At 46.8% G+C, this 23,987-nt stretch overlaps 1 protein-coding gene across 1 annotated transcript in view; it reads right to left on the reverse strand.

Annotated features, from left to right (window-relative positions):
* LAS1L (LAS1 like ribosome biogenesis factor) overlaps nt 1-23,987 on the reverse strand; it is a 394,614-nt gene that overhangs the window by 309,555 nt on the left and 61,072 nt on the right. Inside the window, exons 5-6 of the mRNA XM_085608289.1 lie at nt 22,015-22,182; nt 7,211-7,257 (exon numbers count right to left, since the gene is read on the reverse strand). Coding sequence (XP_085464415.1) covers nt 7,211-7,257; nt 22,015-22,182 — 215 coding nt within the window. The remainder of the gene's footprint in view (nt 1-7,210; nt 7,258-22,014; nt 22,183-23,987) is intronic.

Here is a 23,987-nt window from a genome sequence, read left to right on the forward strand (position 1 = left end):
GGGAGGCCACCCTCCCCTGGGCCCCCAGGGGCCAATGAACCCAGACAGGCCTGGGGAGGCTCCCCGGACACAACGGAACCCCGTCCCGGGCCTTTGGCAGTGCCGCAGGCCGGGGGACGGGGTCTGGGGCCGGAGACCCCGACCCGGGGCCCGGCCGGGCCCCTGGACCCAGCCAGGCCCCTGGACCCAGCCAGGGCTCCCAGGCCCGCAGGCGCAGGGGAAGCCTCCCCGGGCCCTCCGGAACCCTTGTCCAGGGCACCCTGCCATGCGGCAGTCCCCGGGACAGGACCGGGGCAGCATCCGGGCCCGTCCTGCTGCCGGCTGAGGACCGAGAGGGGTCCCAGAGTACCCTGTCCCTAGTAATCCGGAGGAAGGCTACATAGCGGTAGGGCTCCCGCCTTAACCATGGGCTCGGTGGGCTCTCTGCTTCCCGGGGGCTGGGGGACAGCGGCTGGGACTCGGGCACGGGGAACACCGACGGAGCTCTCGGGCCCGGGCGCCCCGGGGGTAGGACTGCCCGGGACCCGTGGAGCCCGACCCTGGGCACTTTGCCACGCCGCGGGCAGGAGGAGTGAAGCCTGGGAGGATGTTGCCCGGGCGTAGCCCATCTGGTCCCCGGCAAAGAACCGCCAGCCCCGGAGGGGTCTTCCGGCATACCCTGCCCATACTAAATCCGGAGGAAGGCTACCCCCCTTTCTTGTAACCCACGCGCTCCGAGTGACGGAGGGGACCCTAGGCCCGGACGCGCCCGGCCTCCTGGAGCCCTGGCTGGGATCCGGGAGGCAAATAGACCCTCATCGGGACTTCCAGGCCGGCCCGGCCATCTGGTCGCCCCATTGGGAAGCATTGCGCGCGACCAGATGGCCGAGGGGAGAGGTGCAACCAGATGGACGGGACTGAAAGAACTCCCATCTGTCCAACCCCGAGCCTTCGCGCTAGGGTTCCTGCCTGCCCACGCAGGGCTCCGTGGCTGTAGGGCTCAGGGGCTGCAGGGCTCCAGGGCTGCAGGGCTCTGGTCCTGCAGGGCTCCAGGGCTCCGGGCTGAAGGGCTGAAGGGCTCCAGGGCTGCAGGGCTTTGGGGCTGCAGGCCTCGGGGGACGCCCGGGGGACCCATGGAGCCCATCCTGGGCACTTTGCCTCGCCGCGGGCTGGAGGAGGAAGCACCCGACGCCCCGGGGAAGTGACGTCCGGGCTTGGCCCATCTGGTCCCCGCATGAGTACCGCAATCCCCAGGAGGGGTGTCCCGGCATACCCTGCCCCTACTAATCCGGAGGAAGGCTACCCACCTTTCTTGTAACCCTCGCGCTCCGAGTGACGGAGGGGACCCTAGGCGCGGATGCACCCGGCCTCCTGGAGCCCTGGCTGGGATCCGCGAGGCGGATGGACCCTCATCGGGACTTCCAGGCTGGCCCGGCCATCTGGTCGCCCTATTGGAAAGCATTGCGCGCGACCAGATGGCCGAGGGGAGAGGTGCAACCAGATGGACGGGACTGACAGGACTCCCATCTGTCCAACCCCGAGCCTTCGCGCTAGGGTTCCCGCCTGCCCACGCAGGGCTCCGTGGCTGCAGGGCTCCGTGGCTGCAGGGCTCCAGGGCCTGCAGGGCTCCAGGGCCTGCAGGGCTCCAGGGCCTGCAGGGCTCCAGGGCCTGCAGGGCTCCAGGGCCTGTAGGGCTCCAGGGCCTGCAGGGCTCCAGGGCTTTGGGGCTGCAGGCCTCGGTGGCTGCAGGGCTCCAGGGCTGCAGGGCTCCGGGCCGGCAGGGCTCCGGGCCGGCAGGGCTCCGGGCCGGCAGGGCTCCAGGGCCTGCAGGGCTCCAGGGCCTGCAGGGCTCCAGGGCCTGCAGGGCTCCGGGCCTGCAGGGCTCCAGGGCTCCGGGCCTGCAGGGCTCCAGGGCTCCGGGCTGAAGGGCTCCAGGGCTGCAGGGCTTTGGGGCTGCAGGCCTCGGTGGACGCCCGGGGGACCCATGGAGCCCGTCCTGGGCACTTTGCCTCGCCGCGGGCTGGAGGAGGGAGCACCCGACGCCCCGGGGAAGTGTCGTCCGGGCTTGGCCCATCTGGTCCCCGCCTGAGAACCGCAATCCCCAGGAGGGGTGTCCCGGCATACCCTGCCCCTACTAATCCGGAGGAAGGCTACCCACCTTTCTTGTAACCCTCGCGCTCCGAGTGACGGAGGAGACCCTAGGCGAGGACGCGCCCGACCTCCTGGAGCCGTGGCTGGGATCCGCGAGGCGAATGGACCCTCATCGGGACTTCCAGGCTGGCCCGGCCATCTGGTCGCCCTATTGGAAAGCATTGCGCGCGACCAGATGGCCGAGGGAAAGGTGCGACCAGATGGCCGGGACCGAAAGGACTCCCAGCTGCCCACACCGAGCCATAGCGGTAGGGCTCCTGCCTGCCCTTGCAGGGCTCCGGGGCTCTGCACCAGGGTCCCTTGTCCCGGGCAGATGGACACTTGGCAGGCCGCAGGACGTGGGATCCCAGGCCCTGACCAAACATCAGGAGGCCCGGGGCCGGTCCCTGCTTCTCAACGCAGCCAGGCCGGGGAGATAGGGGAGCCTGCCCAAGCACGAGGGACCCCAGTCCCAGGCACACGGTCCCTCAGGTTGTGCGCTCGTTTTCAACAAATTTTTTTTCAAAATTCCACGAAGAGGCATTCCGCAAATTCCGCCCAGCCCTAATAATAATCCCCTCATACTGTGCGACACTAACACTCACACTGCTACGGGTCATGGCCATCACCCGGTACTGTACCAGTTCACAGCAAACAAACTGTCAACAATGAAACAGGCGTGGAAAATCTAAAGAGATCTGCCCCATGCCGCTGGCCGGCAGGAGACTCAAGTTCAGTCCTCCACTGCGGGTCTCAATAGGACGCAGGTTATGACCGCTTCTTGCCATCTCGAAGTGATAACCGGATGAGGGGTGATAGTGCCAGAGTCCCTCGAAAGAGGTCTCCACCGTTTCTTCAGAAGATCTATGTCTGCTCGGGACAATAAACGTTAAACAAATGATCTCAGAATGGACAAACCTGTGCAGTAACCAGTCCAGTGACCATGAGAAACACCATAAACACTACTCCCGCTGCCAGCTTCAACTGAGAGCCTGTCTCTCACACTTCATCCTTCACACTGCCAAGTGCTGCACACTGTAACACAACAACTGCCCCTCGGAGGTCCTCATGCACAACACACACTCTCCCACACAGGATCAGAACAAACATGGTTCTAACTAAACACCCCACATTGTGTAGCATGCTGCCCAGTCGAAGAGCCGAAGGAACCCGAGAAGAAAGGAATACAAGAACCCTTGTAACCAGCACCTGCTCCAAAACACAGGATGCACTCGAGTCCTGGTCCAGAGCTAGACCATGCACAAACATCAAATAAAGGAAAAAGTACTGCGCTGCGGAACCTGTAACTATGGGGAGGGCCGATTAGCCCATAAATGTGTCCACCCGCACCGTGGACTTCACGATAAGTTAGTATTGAATAAAACGAACAGGCTACAGCCCATGTTCGGGCTTCTCAGAGGCGCGAACAACGCGGGACAGTTCTCGTTTCACTCCCTAAAGGTGCTGACACCGTACATGACTGACTCATACATGGAAAGGACACTGGGGCGCCGCTAGTGATGCAGACACGGGGTTTCCAAGGTGGGACGGTGAGAGCTTCAGCAACTACATCTGAAAGGAGAAAATCATGTGCCATATCAAAGTTCACATCGCCACCTACTGTCGGTTTTATCAAATGACGGCTTTTGGTAACACTGGGCAACCCAGCCAAATCTCATTCCGAGACTGGGAGACAAAACTACCAACTGTCATCACTGGGCGCAGTGTTGAAACCGACATTTAATTTCTTAATATAGGATCTCATTTTTTTTTTTTTTTTTAAATCAAACAGAAAAAAAATCGGGATTTTTAAGTATCGACCCGGAAGTGTTTCAATTTTATTTTCTTCGTCCCTAAACTTTCGGTATGAGCTATCGATGAAAAGCTGTTAAAATCACCAACAACAACAAAAGGATACAAAAGTTAAAAGTAGAAAATAAGACAAATAATTAAACTAAATAGGTGTGAATACGTTAAAAACTGAAAATAAGTCCTAAATCGCAAGAAGATACGGAGAATCGATAAACACGTTAAGTTACAGACTCAAGTGGTAGCAAAAGTGTTTTCTTTTTAAGCAAGATTCCACGGAATGTGGGAAGCAAGGGAAACGCCCACTGCATGACTGCAGGATGATATGTGGGACGCAATGAAAAGGGAGGGTTAGCACAATCTCTTTGCTGGACCCGGTTGTCTATCCGGTGAAATCAGGTGGCATTCAAAGAGAGATTAAATGCCAGGCTCTGCCATCTGACAAATTGCGGATTATTCTTTTCACATTGAGACTGGTATTTGCTTTTCTTTCTGACTGCAGTTTTGTACGATTTTGTAAATTGAACTGTGTGACAACTATTGCCTGGCAAACAAGGGGGGAGAAGAGGAGGGTGAAAGAAAAGGCAATATGAGGTCTATTTAACAGAAACATTTAAATACCCGTAAATGAACTGTACACAACAAATCAAGACTCTCTACTCTGTGATGCACAAAGGAAAAATACTACCTGAAACCCCCACACATCATCTATTCTTTGTGCCTTTTATAGTTTTAGCAGTAAGACTTTATGTCTCCGTAAACTTATTGGCCATTTCAAGGGAAAATGTGCGGTCTGTAAATGAAAGTTTGCTACAACACTAAGCTTTAGGGATAGATTTGCGACAGTATGCTCGAAAAAGTACACCGGCTACATACCACACCCTTACCACTCTCCCGATGAAAGGGTAGGACTCATTTGTTGCCCTTGTTCTTTGTGTGACTCTTGGATTTTTCACAATCCCTAGGACTTCAGTGATGTAACATCGACGGTGGCACCCCCACTCTGAAAATTGGTCCAGCACCACTGAGGAGGGCAAAGGATCCTTGAAGAGTGTCCTATGTCCAATCTCAAAAGGGATATTAAGACAGTGGCAAAAGTGGGCCTTGTTTACAAAGGTTTTACACGACAGACTCTGAAAATGGCCATTCTTAACAGGCCCTTTTGTGGTGTCCACACCAAATATTTGCTCCGCCTAGGATATATTTTGCTAGCTTGGGTTTATCGTGGTGGAGATTATTCATGCTATTCTCAAACCTGACTGCACAGTTCACGAAGAGCTCTCACAGAAAGGGGAGCTGGGAATGCAGTCGCCAGACTTTCACAATGTGCTACGGAGTAAGCACTTAGGCGGGCAGCATAAAACTTTCTAACATGCTTCATGAATGTTCCCGCTGAGATCTGTATGCAGTCGAATGCAGCAGTTAACCTGCCGGGCTGCGAGGAAATGTGAATTAAAGTCCTGTAAAAGTTGCAGGCTGAAACTGTTGCGAATCATGAAGTAGTAATTCCTTATTAGTTGGGCGTGGGGAGTCAGCACCAAAGACGGGAAGAGCACAGAGCAGGAGCAAACAAGAAGCAGGGTAAGTGAGCCATGGGACAACTGAAATGAAATGCATTTTACACTGTTCGAGAAAAAGAGGTTCGGACCTGGAAGTCGAGTGTATGCGATGGGACAGCTCAACAGCACCGTTAGGGAAAGAAAGAGGTTTGTAGTGGATTCACATTCACAAAGTATAAATAAACTGCAACAACAAGCCTGCGCGAGGTGCAAACAGGAATATTTTGTATTGTAGGCTCACGGTAACTACCACCAGTAACGGTTCCCAGACCACAAACATCATTCTACAAAGGCACCAAGCCTGAAGAACACAACTCAGTGTTCAAGAATTAACAACAAACTCACAACCATTCACTAAACATAAACAGAACATGCAACGACCACAATAAAGAAGATCAAATAACATTGAATACAACACTTTCCAATGACCAAATAACTATAAATTCCACAAAAGCCCTATGCAAAATATAAAATAAAATCCTGCATGTTCATACAAAGTTAGTGAGACCAGAAGATAACCGGATGAATGAAGCTACCAACCAGCAGCAACCCGAAACGTAGACACTAGCCAACATTAGAGGAAGAAAGACTGCTTTCATCTTCCACAGTATTTGTGCATCTATGATGAAATCAAGAACCGGGGTATCAATTGGGATCCATGCTTGACACCCACATCACTCGAGTAGTTTTCAATAGTGAGGATTTTAATTACTGAACACAGACATTGCTTCAGTGACAATGTTTTTGATTTAAAGTTTTGATAATCTGAGAGAATCTGATTGCAATTATTTTTATATGCTAATTTTGCAAGTATAAATCCACTAATGTGTCTTCATTATTTGTGCTGATTTTTTGTGCGCCGAATAGGAGCTAGAACGGCTGTGAATAAATCAGTGGTGTTAAGAGGATTAGTACGTTCTGTTGGTCTTGTGTGCCTTCAAATCCTAGTTCTATGTATTTAACAGATTTATAGAATGGTCAGTCTCTCGAAAAACATGGCCAGTGTACATGCAACTACTCTTGTACAACTAATAAACTACCAGTGCATGTTCAGAAGTGAACAGTAACCCACAGCACATCCGTAACAGCCAAGTATGATAAAGACGAGCTGAAAGCAAGTTCATTAATAATACTTTTTTTTTTAAGCAAAAAACATTTAATATTGGACCTAGAACCCTTCGGCTACTTTGTCACCAGCTCAGTGGCCATAATAGGCCTGTCTTTTACTGTGAGTCAATCAAATGCTTAAATGATAATATCCTGCATCTGCTTTAGTTGCTGATTTTATCCGTGTCATATAAACGAAGCCAGTTGACCGTGATGTTTGGAGTAGCTAAGATTACTATAAGCGTCACCCACTGGCACCTAGTACTGCTCTCTCAAGGTCACACCTCTGTGGCGTGAGCAGGCAAAAGAGGTAAGGCATAGGCAACAAATGGTGTGGAGGCACATTAACAACCTGTGTGCAGGTCAAAAACAAAAATCACACATCTACGCAGCTACAAATGATTATAACCACAACAAAATAGGCTGGGTGGAAATATTGAAAGAAGGGATGATGCACATGTTTGATAGAGATGAGGTGGACCAGAGCGTACCCCACAACCATTCTCTAGTATCTTCTGTTGTTGTGGCGGCATTGCATTCACAACGGATGTGTGGGAAGGGACAACCTAAAGGCAGTTTATGTCATATACGAGATGTAGAAATAACATTTTGTATTATTCACTTACCTTGTACTGATACTTTACGTAAGACGATAAAACATGCTTCACGTTTTCTAAATAAAAAAAACAAACAGATGTGTAGTTAGCAGATTTCTTTCAATGATCAGTAACAAGCCACAAAGATAATAACTCAAGAGGAAGTGAAGCCCCAATTCTTCTTGTTGCATGCCCTTTTATGGCGCAGTGAAGCAGGGTTGTTGAGGATCAGTCTAACCAGACACATTTCTGCACATGCCGGGGCTGCTACGCTTCATCACAGCCCTCGGGGAAACATAGAAGACTTCAGGAAACAATACAGTTCTACTATTAAACGCCAGATTCCCCAACCTGTTTAAAAATAAATGTATATAAGCCTCAGAGAGCTCAAATAACCAAGGTGTTCCTTCCCAGAAGTTGAAGGTTTTAGTTGCCTTTATAGTCTTTCTTGACAATAAAATACATGGTTAGGCTTCAATGTTCAAATTACAGAAATAAAAACAGTTTATGTTGTAGACTACATTGCAAACATCCTTTAGCAGATGTTTCTTCTTTATGAAAAAGTATTCCTTATAAACGGCCAAATTTGTTTTGATGCTATTCTATTTATTTAGGAGTTTTATATAGCGCTAGCCAGACCCGAGGGTATCAGAGCGCTTTACAACATGTATCAACAAGCATTTCCAATGCAATGGTCTCGGCACTGTTAAAGTTAGAGCTACTGGCATTGCTCATGACATTATGTTTGTTTATGTTTTTAAAACATTTAAAGAAACTGCATTGTTATTTACAATGTCAATAGCTTAATCACTGTCAAATGCGAGACCTATTGCATTTGCACCCACACAGAGCCACACACAAAGCCACCCACACACACAGAGCCACTCACATAGAGCAACCCACATACAAATAGAGCCACCCACAGAGCCACCCACACACACACACACACACACACACACACAGTAGCCCACTGACCTATTTACATTATGTGCACTTTGTGATCTGCATGGTACATGTTCTTTGCTGCAGGCCCATTAACCCTATGTGCTACCTTTCCAGGAGTCAAAACTTCCACTAGACAAAACTCCGATCTCTCTCTAGGAAGAACATTAAACACCAGAGTCATCTTGACATTTTTATTGTTGCCGAAAATTGCTGGAGGCCAGGAAGGAGGCAGCAAGCGCTTTTAAAACCTTAATTTACTTGCAAACAGAATGTTTCCACCCACAGTCAGCGCCCGGTCACACCGGTTGCACTGCCCTAGAGCTGGCCCTTCTCAAGGGTCCTGTGACCTCAGTGACAGAGTCACTTTTGTTCTTGGCTGTGCTGCTTCATAGGCCTGCTAGCAAGACCGGAGGTGAACTTCAGTATGGATTGTGGTGGACAAACCTTGAAGGTTAACCCAGACTTGCCAGTGCTAGGGTCCACCTGATGGTGGTAAGACACTAGCGCTTCTAAGGTCTTGCGAAGCCTTCTAAAGTCTAGCACGGGATTGTGCTCTCAGGAGAGTCGTCTGGTGGACTGGTTATTAAGGCTGAACCTGGTTCCCCAGTTCCAAGTTCAGTAGCTCTGGCCATAGTGCCACATCGTCTCCCCCACTGAACACCATACTGTCCCACTGAGCAAAACTCACACTGCCTTCAACTACAACCCAATTGCTGCCGGCTATAAACACCTGGGTGCCGCTCAATTTAAATGACGCAATAGACAAGAGCAATATGTGGCCTACAGGAAATAGTAACATCATCCATGATACAACAAAACATGCATTGACAAAGTCAAACGTTTGGCAGCCAATGCCAGTTTTATTGGCTTTATCAGTGCTTGTTTTATAGCATGGCATCACATTTTTGAATTCTTAAATAACTCACTTATTTGCTCAATCTCACCTGCTTTCCATGAGCAGAAAACAAGCAGGTGTTGCACTCCGCACCTTTTGTTTTTATCAAAGTAATAATCCGTTATTTGTATAGCGCTTTTACAAAAGTGCTTTACGTCGAAGGTGGAAAGGAACATGAGTGGCTCAAATTATGGCTGCCATGCGATGGGGTGTCATTTACCCCCCCCCCCCCCCCCCCACACACACTTTATCAGCTTGATCTGGGGGTGGGCATCACAGGGTCATTTTGTGTAACATGAAAAATGTACTTTTTAATGGCTTCTTTGACATTGTTCAGAGACTCTGGCCTCCAGGAAGTCCGTAAATACCATCTCTTGCAGTGCAAGGGGGGGGGGGGGGGGACAAGGATGATGAGACGGAAGGATGGAGAGACGGAAGGATGGAGAAAAGGAAGGATGGAGAAAAGGAAGGATGGAGAGACGGAAGGATGGAGAGACGGAAGGATGGAGAGACGGAAGGATGGAGAAAAGGAAGGATGGAGAAAAGGAAGGATGGAGAGACGGAAGGATGGAGAAAAGGAAGGATGGAGAGACGGAAGGATGGAGAGACGGAAGGATGGAGAAAAGGAAGGATGGAGAGACGGAAGGATGGAGAAAAGGAAGGATGGAGAAAAGGAAGGATGGATGTTTTTAGCCCTGCGCTTTCCTCAGTAAAGACTCCATTCTGAGAGTTGTAGGATTGGTTGAGTTAAATGTGACTGACCCCTAAAAGCAATGATTTGGGAAAGGAAAACTGGGCACTGGAAACAGAGCATCCGGTAGCCCTGAGTCACCTGGTAACCCTAGCTTTAATGCCTAAAGCGGCTTCATGAAGTTCTGAAAATAAGAGAAACAGACCTTTTGTGCTAGGTATTTTGTCAGAGGTTCAGGGCGACATGGAATCGGAAAAACAACAGGTGATAGTCCCGGAGAAGGTGTGATCGCAGCTCAGCACCTGGAAATCGGATCCATTCTAGCACCCACTTGTCCCGCCCCCTTGCCCTCCTGAGACTGAGGGCAAACAAAGGCTTTGTGTGTTCTAAACAAACACCCAGGACAGCTCTTTGGATATAGTGCGAGATCCCTCAAACACATTGGGGGGGTGGGCAAGGGGTGTAAGGAGTGGGGCAGGGAACGGACGGCGCCCGGAAGAAAGGTAGAAAGGCATCAACGACGATGCTCAGCAGGCGCTCTAACGCGCACCTACCTCTCTGTGTGTCATCTGCGGTTTGGGTGGGGCAAACATGTTATTTGAACAACAACATCGGCAGAGGTGCTCAAACCACACCACCCCTCCCCACCCCCCTGCAGGAGGCCGTGGCTTGAATGGAGTCGTGAAGGAATGGACGGGTCAAGCAGGGTCTATATACTGCTTTGAAAACAGCCCGCAGACCAAATTGTGAAAATCAAACACAAGACATGCACTTACACATAAAAGTTGTACTCGAGCTGTGTAGCAATTGAGTAAAACAATGACTTAAACGACGGAACATAGAAATCGAACAAAACGCAGACAATAGCATGCAATTTTGACGCACAGTATCATCTTTGCCACTTGCATTGCGTCCTCATGAGGCTTGCTGCGCAGCTCTCACTGGCACACATATAGCGCTTACCACCCTGCCCCGACAAGGCATTGATTCGCTTTGCACAAGGGACAAGGGGGAAAGGCGTCCAAATCACGGTGCGGATCCCTGCTCTTCGAACTGGAGCCTGCCCCGGCAGCGCCGCCACCAGCACAACAACACGGCGCCGGACGGACGGATCCTCACAGCCAGACGACAGCAAAAAAATGGCGGATGGAAGCTTCGAAATTTTTTCGGATTCGGGGGCGTGTTCCTGCTGTTCTAAAAGGGCGTGGCTAAAAAGTGGAAAGAACAGCACAGAAAACGCCCCCGAATCTGAAAAAGACGGAGCCTATTTGGAGGGACGGCTCTCTCCTCCAATGGCTGGCCTCCGTTTAGGAAGCCAGCCAATGGAGGAGAGGCAAAAAGAGAGGTGGGTTAAGGAGCCACTCTCAGAAACACTAAATCTCTGACTTCCGGTTCTGCCTTCGGCAGACCGGACGGTCCTCGACCTAAAAATACAATCAAGCATAAGGAGTGACCGTAGTAAAACATAGTGATTCGTGACGAGTATAGTTCAAACACAAAGAGTGGCAAATAGAACGTAAAGATACGCGACGAGTACAATTCAAACACAAAGAGTAGCCGATAAGACTCCATGATTCGTGACAAATCCAGATCAGTGAAGGGGAGCACTGGAGAGAGAGGAGAGGTAAGAGAAGTATCGGTCCTCTAAACAGAGTGTTTGTATACTGCAGTGTGCGGGATTCGATGTAGAGCGTCAGCTATCTATTCGGAAGGGATCGGTTGAGGAAAAGGTCTTTCAGCTGGCTTTTGAATTTTGGAAAGGAGGGTTTAGTCCTGATATGAACTGGGATAGAGTTCCAAATTTTGGGCGCAATTCCAGATAAGGCGCGTGAGGAGGCTTCATGTTTGCGAGTTTTGGGCGGGATGAGAAGTAGAATGTTAGAACTCCTTAGGTTCCTTGACTGACCAGCTTTGTTGAGTTTGGCGGGCAGGTATGCGCGTTTACCGGTATGCAGGACTTTGTGAGTGAGACAGGCTGTTCTGAAGCTAGCGCGCATTTCGGTTGGTATCCATTTTAGCTCTATAACAGCAGGAGTGATGTGCTCATATTTTTTTTACTCTAGTGACCATCCTAGCTGCTGCATTTAGAGTTGTTCTGAGGGGGGCTAAGTGGGATTTTGCTGTGCCTGTGAGGGTTGCGTTCCCGTAGTCCAATCTGGACAAAACCTGGGATTGGGTGGCTTGTTTGAGGTCATTGGGAGGGATGAATGGCTTTATTTTGTAGAGCAGTTTTAGGTTGATGAAAGCGCTCTTGGCTGTATTTTTGATGTGTTTGACCAAGTCTAAGTTAGGGTCCAGAGTGATTCCCAGTGATTTTACAGAGTCTGCTGGGTTGAGGCTGCAGTTTAGAGCATTAATGGTTTTTAGCCATTCTGAGACTTGGGGGGGTCTGTGCTTTGTTGGCTATGATGAGTTTTTTCGTCTTGTCCTGGTTTAGTTTCAGGTGGTTGAGGGATAACCAGTGTAGGATTTCTTTCAGGGTAAGGTTTAGTCTGGGTAAGGTTTAGTCTTTGTATGTCATCAATAGAGGAAGTTTCCAGGTAGATCTGGGTATCGTCTGCATATAGGTGGAAGGGGATGTTGGCTTCAGGGGTGTGGAATTTAATAAAATATCTACTTGTCCATGGGACAGATGGCTTCATAAATCTACTTGTCCTGTACAAAATCCACTTCCCTTTGGTACCATCATGTAGTGTACCATCAAATAATGGCAGCACTCATTATAGAAGAGCTCGGATGTAAATGTAATGTAAATGTAAATGTGCAGATATTTATATAGCGCAAATCACCAACCGGTCTCTAAGCGCTTGCTTAGGGAACCCATCCTGGTATTCCCCTGTGAGATAACCCAGCAGGGCATCCACAAGGTGAAAGCCAGGCATTCCGCCGCGAGGGGTCATTGTGGAGATTAAACAAGCTATTGCCCAGAGTCGCAGAGTGTGAACCCATGAATCGAGTATGCACTGGAGCGAGAATTATCAAGTCCATGGACAATTTATGGACTCAAGACCCAGCCGAGCCGGGAATTGAACCCTGGTCCCGGGCTGACCTCTGCTTCCAAGTCTGCCTACTCTAACCAGTGAGCCACACTTCTCTAATAACCTCTCTGGTTATGTCAGGCTCATAGTATAGAAGGATTTGAATACTAGTGATTTCCTTATGTTGCCTCTTTTCTGCAGATCTACCCATTCATCCACCCACTGATATCTAGCATTTCACCTCTACATTGGCTTCCATTCATTCTTTCATCAGCTTTCACCATTCTATTTTTCAATCCATCCATCCACCCATCCGCATCCAAATCTACCCATCCATCCTCAAACATATCCATCCATCCATCTCAGCCATCTGTCCATCCTTTTGCTCACCTATTCTTCTGTTCATCCATCAATTTACCCTTTCACTCATCCATCCTTTTGCTTACTGATCCATCCACCTTGCAACCCGTCTATCTTTTCACCCTTTTCTTCATCAATACATCAATCGTCCATCCACTATCCCGGTCACTCATCCATCCTTTCACTCATTCATCTATTTAGCAAGCCACATGTACAATCATACACTCATCTATCCACCTTTTCACCCATACATCCATTCTTTCTCTCACTCTTACACGTTAATTATGGGCCTTTGTCTGCCGAGCTGCAGACAGAAGAGGCTCATCAAGAGCTCCACCCCTGCTGTGGCTGCTAAAGCGAGTGGTTCAAGACGCCCTTGGGGCCAAACCTATCTTTCCAGCTCCAAATCTATCATTCAAACTCATCCATCCCTCCTTCCTTCCACTCATCCATCCATCCTTTCGCTCATCCATCCATCCACTTTCACCCCCTCTGTCCGCCCTTTCACTCATATCCATCCACCCTTTCGCTCATCCCTCCATCCACTGTTTCACTCAACTATTCACCCATCAATCTATCCATCCATCCTTCCACCCATCTATCCATCCTTCCACCCAGCCATCCACCCACCCACTCCATCAGCCATTCATCCACTCTCTTGCATCCATCAATCCACCCTTTTATTCAGCCATCCATCCTTTCACTCGTCCATCCACTTTCACCCCATCCATTCATTCACCCTTTAACTCATCCATCCATTCTTTCACTCATCCATCCTTTCACTCATCCATCCACTTTCACCCCATCCATCAATTCATTCACCCTTGCACTCATCCATCCATTCTTTCACTTACCCATCCTTACAGCCATCCTTTCACTCATTCATCCATGTATATATATCCATCCACCCTTTCATGCCAATTATGAACCTTTGTCTGGACCTGCAGAAAGAAGAGGACCATTAAGAACTCCACAGCTGCTGTAGCTGCTACAGCAGCATGTTTAGATGCCCCTGGTGCTGGCACAAAGTGAGAGGAGAGGCCCAGTGCAAGGAGAGCAATGAGGGTGCACCTGAGGATTGCATGAATTCCCCATGGAGAAACTAATGAACTTTAATTTAAACCCTGGATGAGGTAAGATATGAGAGGCCAAGGGGAGAGGGTGAGGGCAGTCAGAGGGGGCAACAGAGGGGGTGGGGTGTAGTTAGCAAGTACAGGCACCGGGTGAAACATAAGGTGTACAGGCAAAGCAAAGTGCAAAGGAGGGTTGTACATGGGCTGCATGAGAAGGGAAAGCATGGGCTTTACTGTAGGCCCCCAGAGACGAGGGTGAGGAGGGATCTTGGGGCTGATTTGAGGCTCAAGGGTGAAGCACAGAATAAAAGGCAGGGGGTCACAAGGTTGAAGTCATAGCAGGAGCCAAGAGGCCCTTAAGGCAGCCTCTTACATTCCAGTGATGTGAGTGTTCTGGGGCTGTGTCTTGTGCTCAAAGAAACTGAAAGGGGAGAAAGCAAAAAGACTCTTACCTGACAGTGCTGTGGATGTTTTATATAGAGCTGCAACTTTGAGCTCAGCTCCATCATGTTGTTGTTATGCTCTGGGGAAATTTAAAGTGTAGGCCCCAGCTTTTGCATTGACCCTTTCACTGCCAATAAACTGCTCAGAGCTCCTTATTAACTGGCTGTGACCAAAAGGGTTGAACAGCTGTGTATCAGATTACCGTAAGACTGTCTACTTGCCCTTTGGACGAGTTAGAAATTAAAACCTCTTGCCCTTGTAAGAAATCTAGATCTCTCGGGCGTCGGGAGATAGGAATTCCCCACCCCTGTGGCTTTATTGAGTATCTTGGTGAGGGGCTCCATGTAGATATTGAATAGTGCCGGGGAGAGAACGGATCCTTGCAGAACTCCGTTTACGGGGAGTAGATCTGACGTGCTGTTTTTAATTTTTATTCTTTGGGTACAGTTCTGCAGGAAGGAGGAGAACCACTGTAGTACCACCTCGTCTGCTCAGACCCTTTCCCGCAGTACATTAATGAGCAGTTTGTGGTCAACCGTGTCGAAGGCTGCCAATAGGTCCAGGAGCATGAGTAGGCAGCATCGATCATTGTCAAGAGAATTGTGAATGTCATCTATGACATTCAGGATCGCTGTCTAAGTGCTGAAACCTTTTCTGAAGCCTGATTGGTGAGGATCTAGGAAGTTGTTGCTTTCAATGTTTTGTGTTAATTGCAAGAGGACACATCTTTCCAAGATTTTTGCTAAAAAAGGGAGATTAGATTCAGGCCTGAAGTTGTTGAGATCACTGGGGTCAGAGCCTGTTTTTTTTTGTTTTAGAAGTAGTGTGACTGGACCCATTTTGAGACAGTCTGGCATGACTCCGGTTCTTCATTTGTACAAAGAAATAAAAAATCCTGCATTGCTAGTGAGGATGGAGTATCATTCTGCAGCACAATCATGTCAAAAGGACCACATTTTGATTGTCCTGATGATATCTTAGACTAAGTGTCCAACCTTCATAACGGTATTTTACGTTCCTTATCAAGAAATAGCAACAAGATCTGCACAGCCCACGGTGACAGACAAAATGGGGGTGGTACATTAAGACTGATATCAAGTGCTGGAGAATGCAGAAGAAGCTCAAATTAGATACTCTTCTGCTAATCATTTATGTGTGAGCTTTCATTCCAACTGTGGAAATGAACTAAAGAATTTAGTGAAACAAAGATGAAAACAAGGCTGTGGTGATTGAACAAATGATGCCTCTACCTGCACCCTGGTGACACCGGATATCCCATCACATTACTTTCTTTTCTCTCCATGTACATCAAAATGTCTACAAACACACAAGTAATTTAGCAGGGCGGATGAAACATGTAGAATAGGGTCTGCAGAAGGAGTCATGTAGATAATAAACTGCTGTATCATCAAGGACTAGAATCCCTACATTGAGTGCCATTTATTCATTCCTAGACATAGCAGTAGGGGAAGAAAATGGCTACAAGCCTGTAAAGCCCAGCGACTAATACCACCATGACCTCACCATATAAAATATCTGCTCTGAAACACACAATCAGGTCAATGCTTACAAAAAGTGTAGCGGCAACTCAGGTTTGTAGATAACAATCAGTAAGTACTATGTTTCAGTAGCCCAAACTACTTGGGCACATGAAGAGAAAAGAGGCAAGTCACACAAGACAATTCAACAGCCAAATATGAATTCGGAAGTCTGGCCCCATAGGGTAGGAAAACCCAAAATAATGAGTATGACTGCATTGGTTCTCAGCATCAAGGTTGTGTAAAGCAATCTTGGCACTTACTCCAAGGACAGGACTCATAAGAAAAAAAAAAAAAAAAAGAATATTTCCTGAATCATATCAACATTTTAAAGGCTTTTAAGGTTTGAAGAATATCTTTACCGATCACACTAGCGCCCTCTTGGCCCAAAATATAGGACAGAAGGAATCAGAGAGACAAACAACATCAGAATTAGATTTCTAGACTAATCCACTGCTAATAGAAAGAGGCATTAACCTGGTAATAAATCCCATCCAAGTCAGTTCTCGCCAGAGAATGGGGGCACTCCTGAACTAGCAACAGACGGGAATGCCTGGCTAGAAGACCTAGGTCTTATGGACATGTGGTGGACTACTCTCACTGTACATCAAACAAATGCCTTTATCGATTATATGTTGAGAGACAAACACCTACTGTGGAGTGGACGAAGAAGATCAAGGTCCTCCGACGCCCTCTGGGCATGGTCCACTGACCCAGACCTTTGAGTGGCAAACAGCTGATGGAAAACGATCTAGGGGACAGTAGTGTCTACATTTTTCCTGCTGGAGGGCCTGGAAGGGTTTCCATTATATTCAAAGACAAAAATCAAGGAATATTTAACTTTTAACTACACAGGCGAGTTGGAGAAGGGAGTAGTGTGGGTCACAACAAGAGCAGTGATTAGAAGTAAGCTCATACATGATGCTTAAGGCTCAAACACCTGAGTAGTCCTTTTTTTAAAAAAAAGTTAGTACAAATAGATTCTCTTCAAAAGGATCTGGAGGAACTTAGCAGAAGGACTGCAACTGCAGACCCTCGAGAAACATAGAGCAAACTCTGCACTAGCAAGGATAGACTCCACTATCATGAAGTGGGAAACAAAGCAGACACCCTTATGGCAAACAAATTCAAGATGCACCAGGCACGGGGATACAAGGGTGCGGACACAGACGAAACCCAAATGCCGGAGCAAGGGAAATTAGAAGCATTCCACACATTCTATCAAAAGCAGCACACAGCTTAAACACCTGACCAAGGGCGGGATCTCTTATACATAGACTTAGTTCCACTGACCAAGCAGAATTAGAAAGAGAATTATTTAAAGAGTCCAAAATAACCTAGAAAGTGTTGAGAGCAATCAAAATCCTGAAATTAGCCAAAACTCAGTGCCATGACAGTTCTACACCTAACTTTTTTTAAAGTTCACCCACAATTGCTTGTTATGACTGAGACCTTCAACACATTTAGGTGGGGCCAGGGACTTACCGTCATAATGCTGGAGGCAACTATCTCAATGATAGAGCAAATTGGGAATGAGTGTACCCTCAACGCATCATACCACCTCATATCCATTCTAAGCATAAGATGTCACTTTTTTTCTTCCAAACTCATGGTAAATCAGACTAGACAGAGTAATGCCCTATTTGATTCATATGGATCAGATAGGCTTCATTTTAAGCAATACAACAAGCAATAACATTAAAAAGGCTTTCCCTTCGTTGGTAAAGCAAACAAATGCAGAATTGAGAAGCAGACCGCCCATCATTTGATGCAGTAAAAGAGTTTGAAAGAGAGGGCTAGCGGATAATACAGGATACGTTAGACCAGTGTGGATTTGGAAGTAGATTCAAAGGACTGATACAAGCACTCTACAGTATCCAACGAGCTAGGATCAGGCTAAATTTAAAAGTCTCAAAACAAATCCCTACAGACCCCAGAACACATCAGGACTGCCCCTTGTTCCCTCATGATGTTCGCACTATTCTCTCCTGCAAACCATCAGGGACCACCATATTATAAAAGGAATTATATTCCGCCAAGACATCTTTAAATTGTCAGCCTTTGCAGAGGATACCCTACTATTACTAAGAAAACAGAACCAGGCAGTCTCCAAGGAAATTTATTCTAACAGCAGAAAGCTACACAAGTGTAGCAGGATGTTATATCGACTTATAATTGAGCCTGGGTGAAATTCTAATTATGCCAGATTAAGAGGCATATTTTTGGTAATTCAGTGTAACAAAATTTATGCAAAATGACCGAGATTACACCATATCGTATAATTTTGGGGAGAAATTTGAAAGAGAGACTATTGGTGGTGAGAGTACACGTATGAAACACTCCATGCAGGCTTCAATGCTTTTGAATATGGACACACAGCTCTCAATTTTGTAGCGAGAAAGTAAAATTTTCCGATATCTTTTCTGTTTGTATTAACAACTGTGAATTTGGTTTTATACCTGCATAAAGCACACTAAAGCTTCAGAACGATTGCACATTTACACAGATTTCAAATGTGCTGCCATTTTGTTACCCTGTGTTGTACAATGCACATTTAGCCTAACTGAACTAGTAAGAGGAGCCCGTTCAGAAGCTGGCATAATGAAGCGAGAACTGCAGATTTAGAGAAGTCAACCTTTTTCCTCAAGCTTGCTGTATCGCCTTCAAGGTACGCCACATCCTTCAAAATCTGAAGAATCTGATCCTGAGTATCTATCTGCTGTTTCAGTTGCATCACACTCTTTCCTCCGCTCATTGAGGAAGTATGTATGAATGTAGCTCCAAAATGTATGGAAATTAGCATTATGTGCTCCCGCTTACCAATAGGGATAAGCTCTGGACCGCTGTAATGGCGATTTGCCCTTAAAATATGTTGATGCTTGCTGTATACTTTTACCTCAAACCTGTATGAGACTTCTATAAACTTTTCCAATTTTACATTGTTTTTAACTGTAGGTAAGCTGCAGAGATTGATGTTAGAGTGTGTTTGCATACAAACACACTGAGATAGGACTTGAATTAACATTTAATGAGTCAATGGGGCAGGAGGCTTAATGGGATTGCAAAAAATACAAATGTAGCTCCTTCCAATGCATGTGTTATAAAGCAATGTATTTTTTTCTAAAATCGTGATAAATGTTGGGAGTAAATTAAAGTAACCAAATTCTGTAATTTCTAGTGCCATATCGCTAAGCTATAAGTACTTGTGGTTTAACATCCTCCGTAAACGTTGGTAAAGTCGTTCAGTATGGATAAAGTTTCACCAATGATGTAAAGACATGTACATGACATAGGAAAAGGATAACATTTACATTCACAGTGACCATGTTACTCTTGGACAATAAGGAATTTTTCAGTCCCGACCTAAGGGTATGGTATCATTGACACCTAGTGGTGGACCAGAAACTGAATACATTACTAGAGGTTTGCACTACAATACTACATGTGTCATATGTCCTAAACCCTTTATGTGTGCCTCCTCAACAGTAGTTTAAGAAAGGAGTCAAATTGGTGGGCTTTTCCCGATGAGAACTAGAAAGGTCAGTCAAAGAGTACTCTTATTGGGACTGAAGTAATGTTGTCACTATAAAAGTAACTTTATAATACTTTTATATCATGGTGGTCTCCATTCTCAACCCGAGGAAAGATTCCACAAATATAAGAACAAGAAAGGAGGGATAATAATAAGTTAAACATTAAGGAGCTCAGACTCAGGCAAAGAGGTTTTGCATAACTTCCTGGCCAAATTCATCTCTCTTATGTGGCTTTTCCCTGCTTCCCACAGTATAAACTCATGTGGCAATAGTTTAATGCAAAGCAATATTCTTTTATGTTAAACAGGAGAGAGAAAGAGATACTAGTCTAGTGGCTGAATTGGAGAACGTGAAAACAAAAAAACAGTGATCAATCCTGACTTTCCTGCTTCACCAAATTGTGCAACCCAAGGAAAATCTCTTGGTTTTCATCTAATACATTATAATGTTGATGCATGTACATCGGGTACAGATGACCACTAACATGCCTCTTACTTCACTAATTTCACAGTAGTTAGTGATGGCATCACTTCTTTGAATTTTGAGCAGACTTAGTCATATTTTTAAATGATGTTTGTTGCACGAATTGTGTGCCAAACATTTTCATGGTTCAGTTTGTGCACGGACTCTTACAGCCAAGCCAGACCCTTGGCTCTACTCTCCTGGTTAATTTGTTGGCTCACCCAGCTCTGTACTGTAGACCACTCCAGGAGCTGACTTCGCCCTAGTAGAAAGTGCCTCAACACTACAGTGTAGTAATGGATGATGCATGATGATATCTAACTGACAGTGGTGGCCTTACTGGCTGCTCAGCCATCACAGTTGACACCAAGAGTAGCACAGCTGGTTTGACGAACGTAGATCCCATTCATTCTAGATAAAAGCCTGAGAGCAATGCCAAAATTATCCAGGATTTTGTAATCAGAGGGGGCATGGGATATGAGAAGAACGTTGGAAGAACAAAATGCTCAATCAGATGGTACTCATGTTTGAATGAAGGAAGGAGACACCTAGGGAATCTCCCTGTTCCTTGGCAAGATTCTGAGTTGCAAAGGGCTTGGAGCTCATCTATTTTCATGGCCAATGCAATGGCCTATAAGAAGGCTGTGTTCCTTTAAAAGAGTTTTATGTCAAAGGATGTGATTCGCTCGAACAGCTTGAGCAGCAACCTAGTGAAAACTAAATGCAGAAAGTGAAGCTGATTACTGTTACCTGGGACTTTGGATATGGTCCACAGCCCTAAGCCACAATGGCCACTGCTTGTACATAATGGATTAAATGGGCAAGAGAGCAGTTTGGATAAGGTCATGCGACTTCCTCAGTTTCTGCTTTTCAGCCTTCTTGCCGAGGTAAAGCACAATCTCATCTTCCTGTACAAAGTCTGGGAGTAAAGAGGTGTACTCATCAATCTTAGGCTACAGCTACAGTCAGTAGTTAACCATCATAGCATGCCTACCTGAGAAAGACCACATAACTGGTACAATTTCTTCTTGTATGTTTTGAGACACTTGACCTCCTGGCTCACGTGTGAGGATGATGCCTTATCACTCATGGAAGTGTGTACATAACCTCTACAGACTTTTGGGGGTGTTTGGAAACATGGAGAAAGGCAGATTTGGAACCAGATGCCTTCAACTTTCTAGGGGTTATTCCCACTTGTGTGGATGGAACCCACACAAATCTTATGTGACAGTCCCATACCTCACTAGCAGAAATAGGGTTTCGAACTGTCCCTAATGGTGGAGACCCGGTGCTCGCTTCTTGACACTTTTTCTTAAAGATTAAATCCTACATCTCTCATGGTAAGTGTGCACCCTTGCTGCTCTGCATGCAAACCAGGTAGTTCCAGAGAAACCTCGCAAACAACACAGGGGTGCAGCAGATGACTGTTTGCCAAAGTGAAGCAGTGGGTTATATGCATATCATTTACTTCAAATGGTCAAATAAATGACAAGTATCGGGGCAAAATTATGGCAAACTCTATTCGAAAGAAAGAGACAAGAGGAAAAAAAAAATTGATTGAAAAATATCTAGCAAGCACTGGGATAAGACTCTGGGTTGGTAAAGTTCTAAAAGCGAGAGAAATACATTTCGATCCATACTAGTTGAACAAAGGAAATTGGCAAGGATATACATATGCATAGGGAAGGTGGGTGTGTTGGACAAGATTCACATATGCGCATATGCACAAAGCACGCACTGGAAGCGGCTTCATGTTCAGCCACTAGATACGCAGGGTACTCGCATGGGAAGGATCTACGACATAGGAGCACTTACAATACTGCCAACATCTGGCTAACCCTACGAGCTCTTACTCATCAAACCCAAAGCACAGACGCTTTCAGTAGCAGCTGTCATAGAATATTCCGGTACTCACCAACGAGCATCAGGCGCTTCTCTTCCTCCGGAGACAGCGTCTGGTCATCATCACTATCATCCTCCTCGGTCTCAGAGTCATCTTCTGATTCCCACTGTGATAGAAGATTGTTGCCCAACTGGCAGGACCAGTATTCACGTCTGAGCCATTCCATGACAAAGTCACAACCTGAGAAACATGGAAACATTTCAGTTGGCAAGTTGGTAATCACATACATTTACATACCGCTAAGATGCCTTCACAGTCAGACTTGAGTAAGCAAATGGCAGCCATCAGTATTCTGATCTGAGAAAAAATCTGGACTTGACTGGAAATGCAGACTCAAGCTGCTGAGAGTGCCATGACGCAAAATAAACGATCTAATGGTTTGCTCATGCGTTTATTTCATAATCTGGCTATATATGCCGAGGCACTTGCTGCCCCTGACTAACACAGATTGGATGCTTTCAACAACCCCAAGGAAAACCCATCAACTCCACATCCATACAGTTCAGAAACCACAGCTCCGCTGGGCAAAGAGCAGATGTCACAGCAACCAAACAAAACAGTTAAACCAAAAACTCCACCAAGCGAAGCACATCTCAGGGCTCAACCGTAGCTGACTAGGCGGCCTTTGACATCAATGAAAGGTGACAAAGTACGATCGCACTCCAGGCCTTATTGCCTCAACCCATTAAGCAAGCAAGCTTAATAGTCGAGTGAGGAGTCGGTGTCCTTGAGGCAGAGTGAATTCTCAGGCCTGACTGTCACAGTCATGCAGAGTGAATAGGTTTCCCCTTACACAAAAGCAACTTGCAGAAGCTAAAGGAGCCATCAAGCCGGAGCATTTATCGCAAATCTGGATAGCTTTCTCTTCAGAGCTGAAAATGTGGTTCCTTTCTCTTGTGCTCCAATTGCTCTCTCTCTCACACTCTCTCTACTACATAAAGCATAGATATTGTACGATAGTCATTAACTGAACTCAACTGGCTGAGCAGCATTTAAAAACCGTTTCACCCCAGAGCTGGCAGGCTTTATATCTGCTCCTCTTTTGCAAAGAGAAATTCAGTTTTTCCAAAATCTCATTAACTGCACAGAGGACATGTGACAAAATGCGATTGCTATAACCCACTCCCAGCCAGCATTATGCAATCACTGGCGCTGTGCATGAGGGGAAACCATTGCATCGCTCATAAAGAAAAATAACCAATCACTGTGTGGCTTGAAAATAAAGCTACACTGTGACTGGTTATGTCCTTTAACCATCCTGCCCCCACACTGCCTCCAAACGCAGGACTGCAGGGACAGGTTAACCTCATCACAACCAATCCATAGTTTGCTCTCATGCAGTTAAAGTAGAAAAATCATGAGAGCAATGTCAGAATTGGTGTGAGCAGGTGAGACCAGCGCTCTACCGGAGACTAGGGGCCTGTGCTGTGTTTCCCAGACTTCCTAAAAGAGAGTGGACTTAAGCGGTTTAAGGTGCGTATGTCGGATTGGACAGTCAGAACCCTGTCCAAGCCCACATGCACACTGGACCTCAGCCTGATGCCATTGGCAATCATCAGGATTGGCCCCGCCCAGGCACCAGCTATAACAAATAAACACATCAGCCAGGTCAAGCCCAGTCCCTTAAAGAGTGGGGCAATAAAAAAAATGATATGATCGTGGGTGAACTCAGTAGGAGGTCAACTCCTCTACGCTCCTGAGGAGGAACTGCCCCTGCCAGAAATCGAGTCTCTAAAAGTACCTCTGAGAAGGTCTGAGCTGAGGCAGGTGCGTTTCACAATGCAATCCTGGGGAAAGAGGTGCATTACAGCTTCCATCAACTCCATCTGTTCACAGAGCTAAGCACTGAGACTTGAAGTGTAAGAGAGGTCTTCTGAATATAAAAAAAAGAGGGAACTCCGACTCCGCAACCTTAGGCTGCCCATGTTGCATAAGGGGGGAAATAATATTTTACACAGGTGGGACCGACTAGGTTGTTACAACTC

Source organism: Triturus cristatus, chromosome 5_2 (genome assembly GCF_964204655.1).
Source record: "Triturus cristatus chromosome 5_2, aTriCri1.1, whole genome shotgun sequence".
Lineage (NCBI taxonomy): Eukaryota > Metazoa > Chordata > Amphibia > Caudata > Salamandridae > Triturus > Triturus cristatus.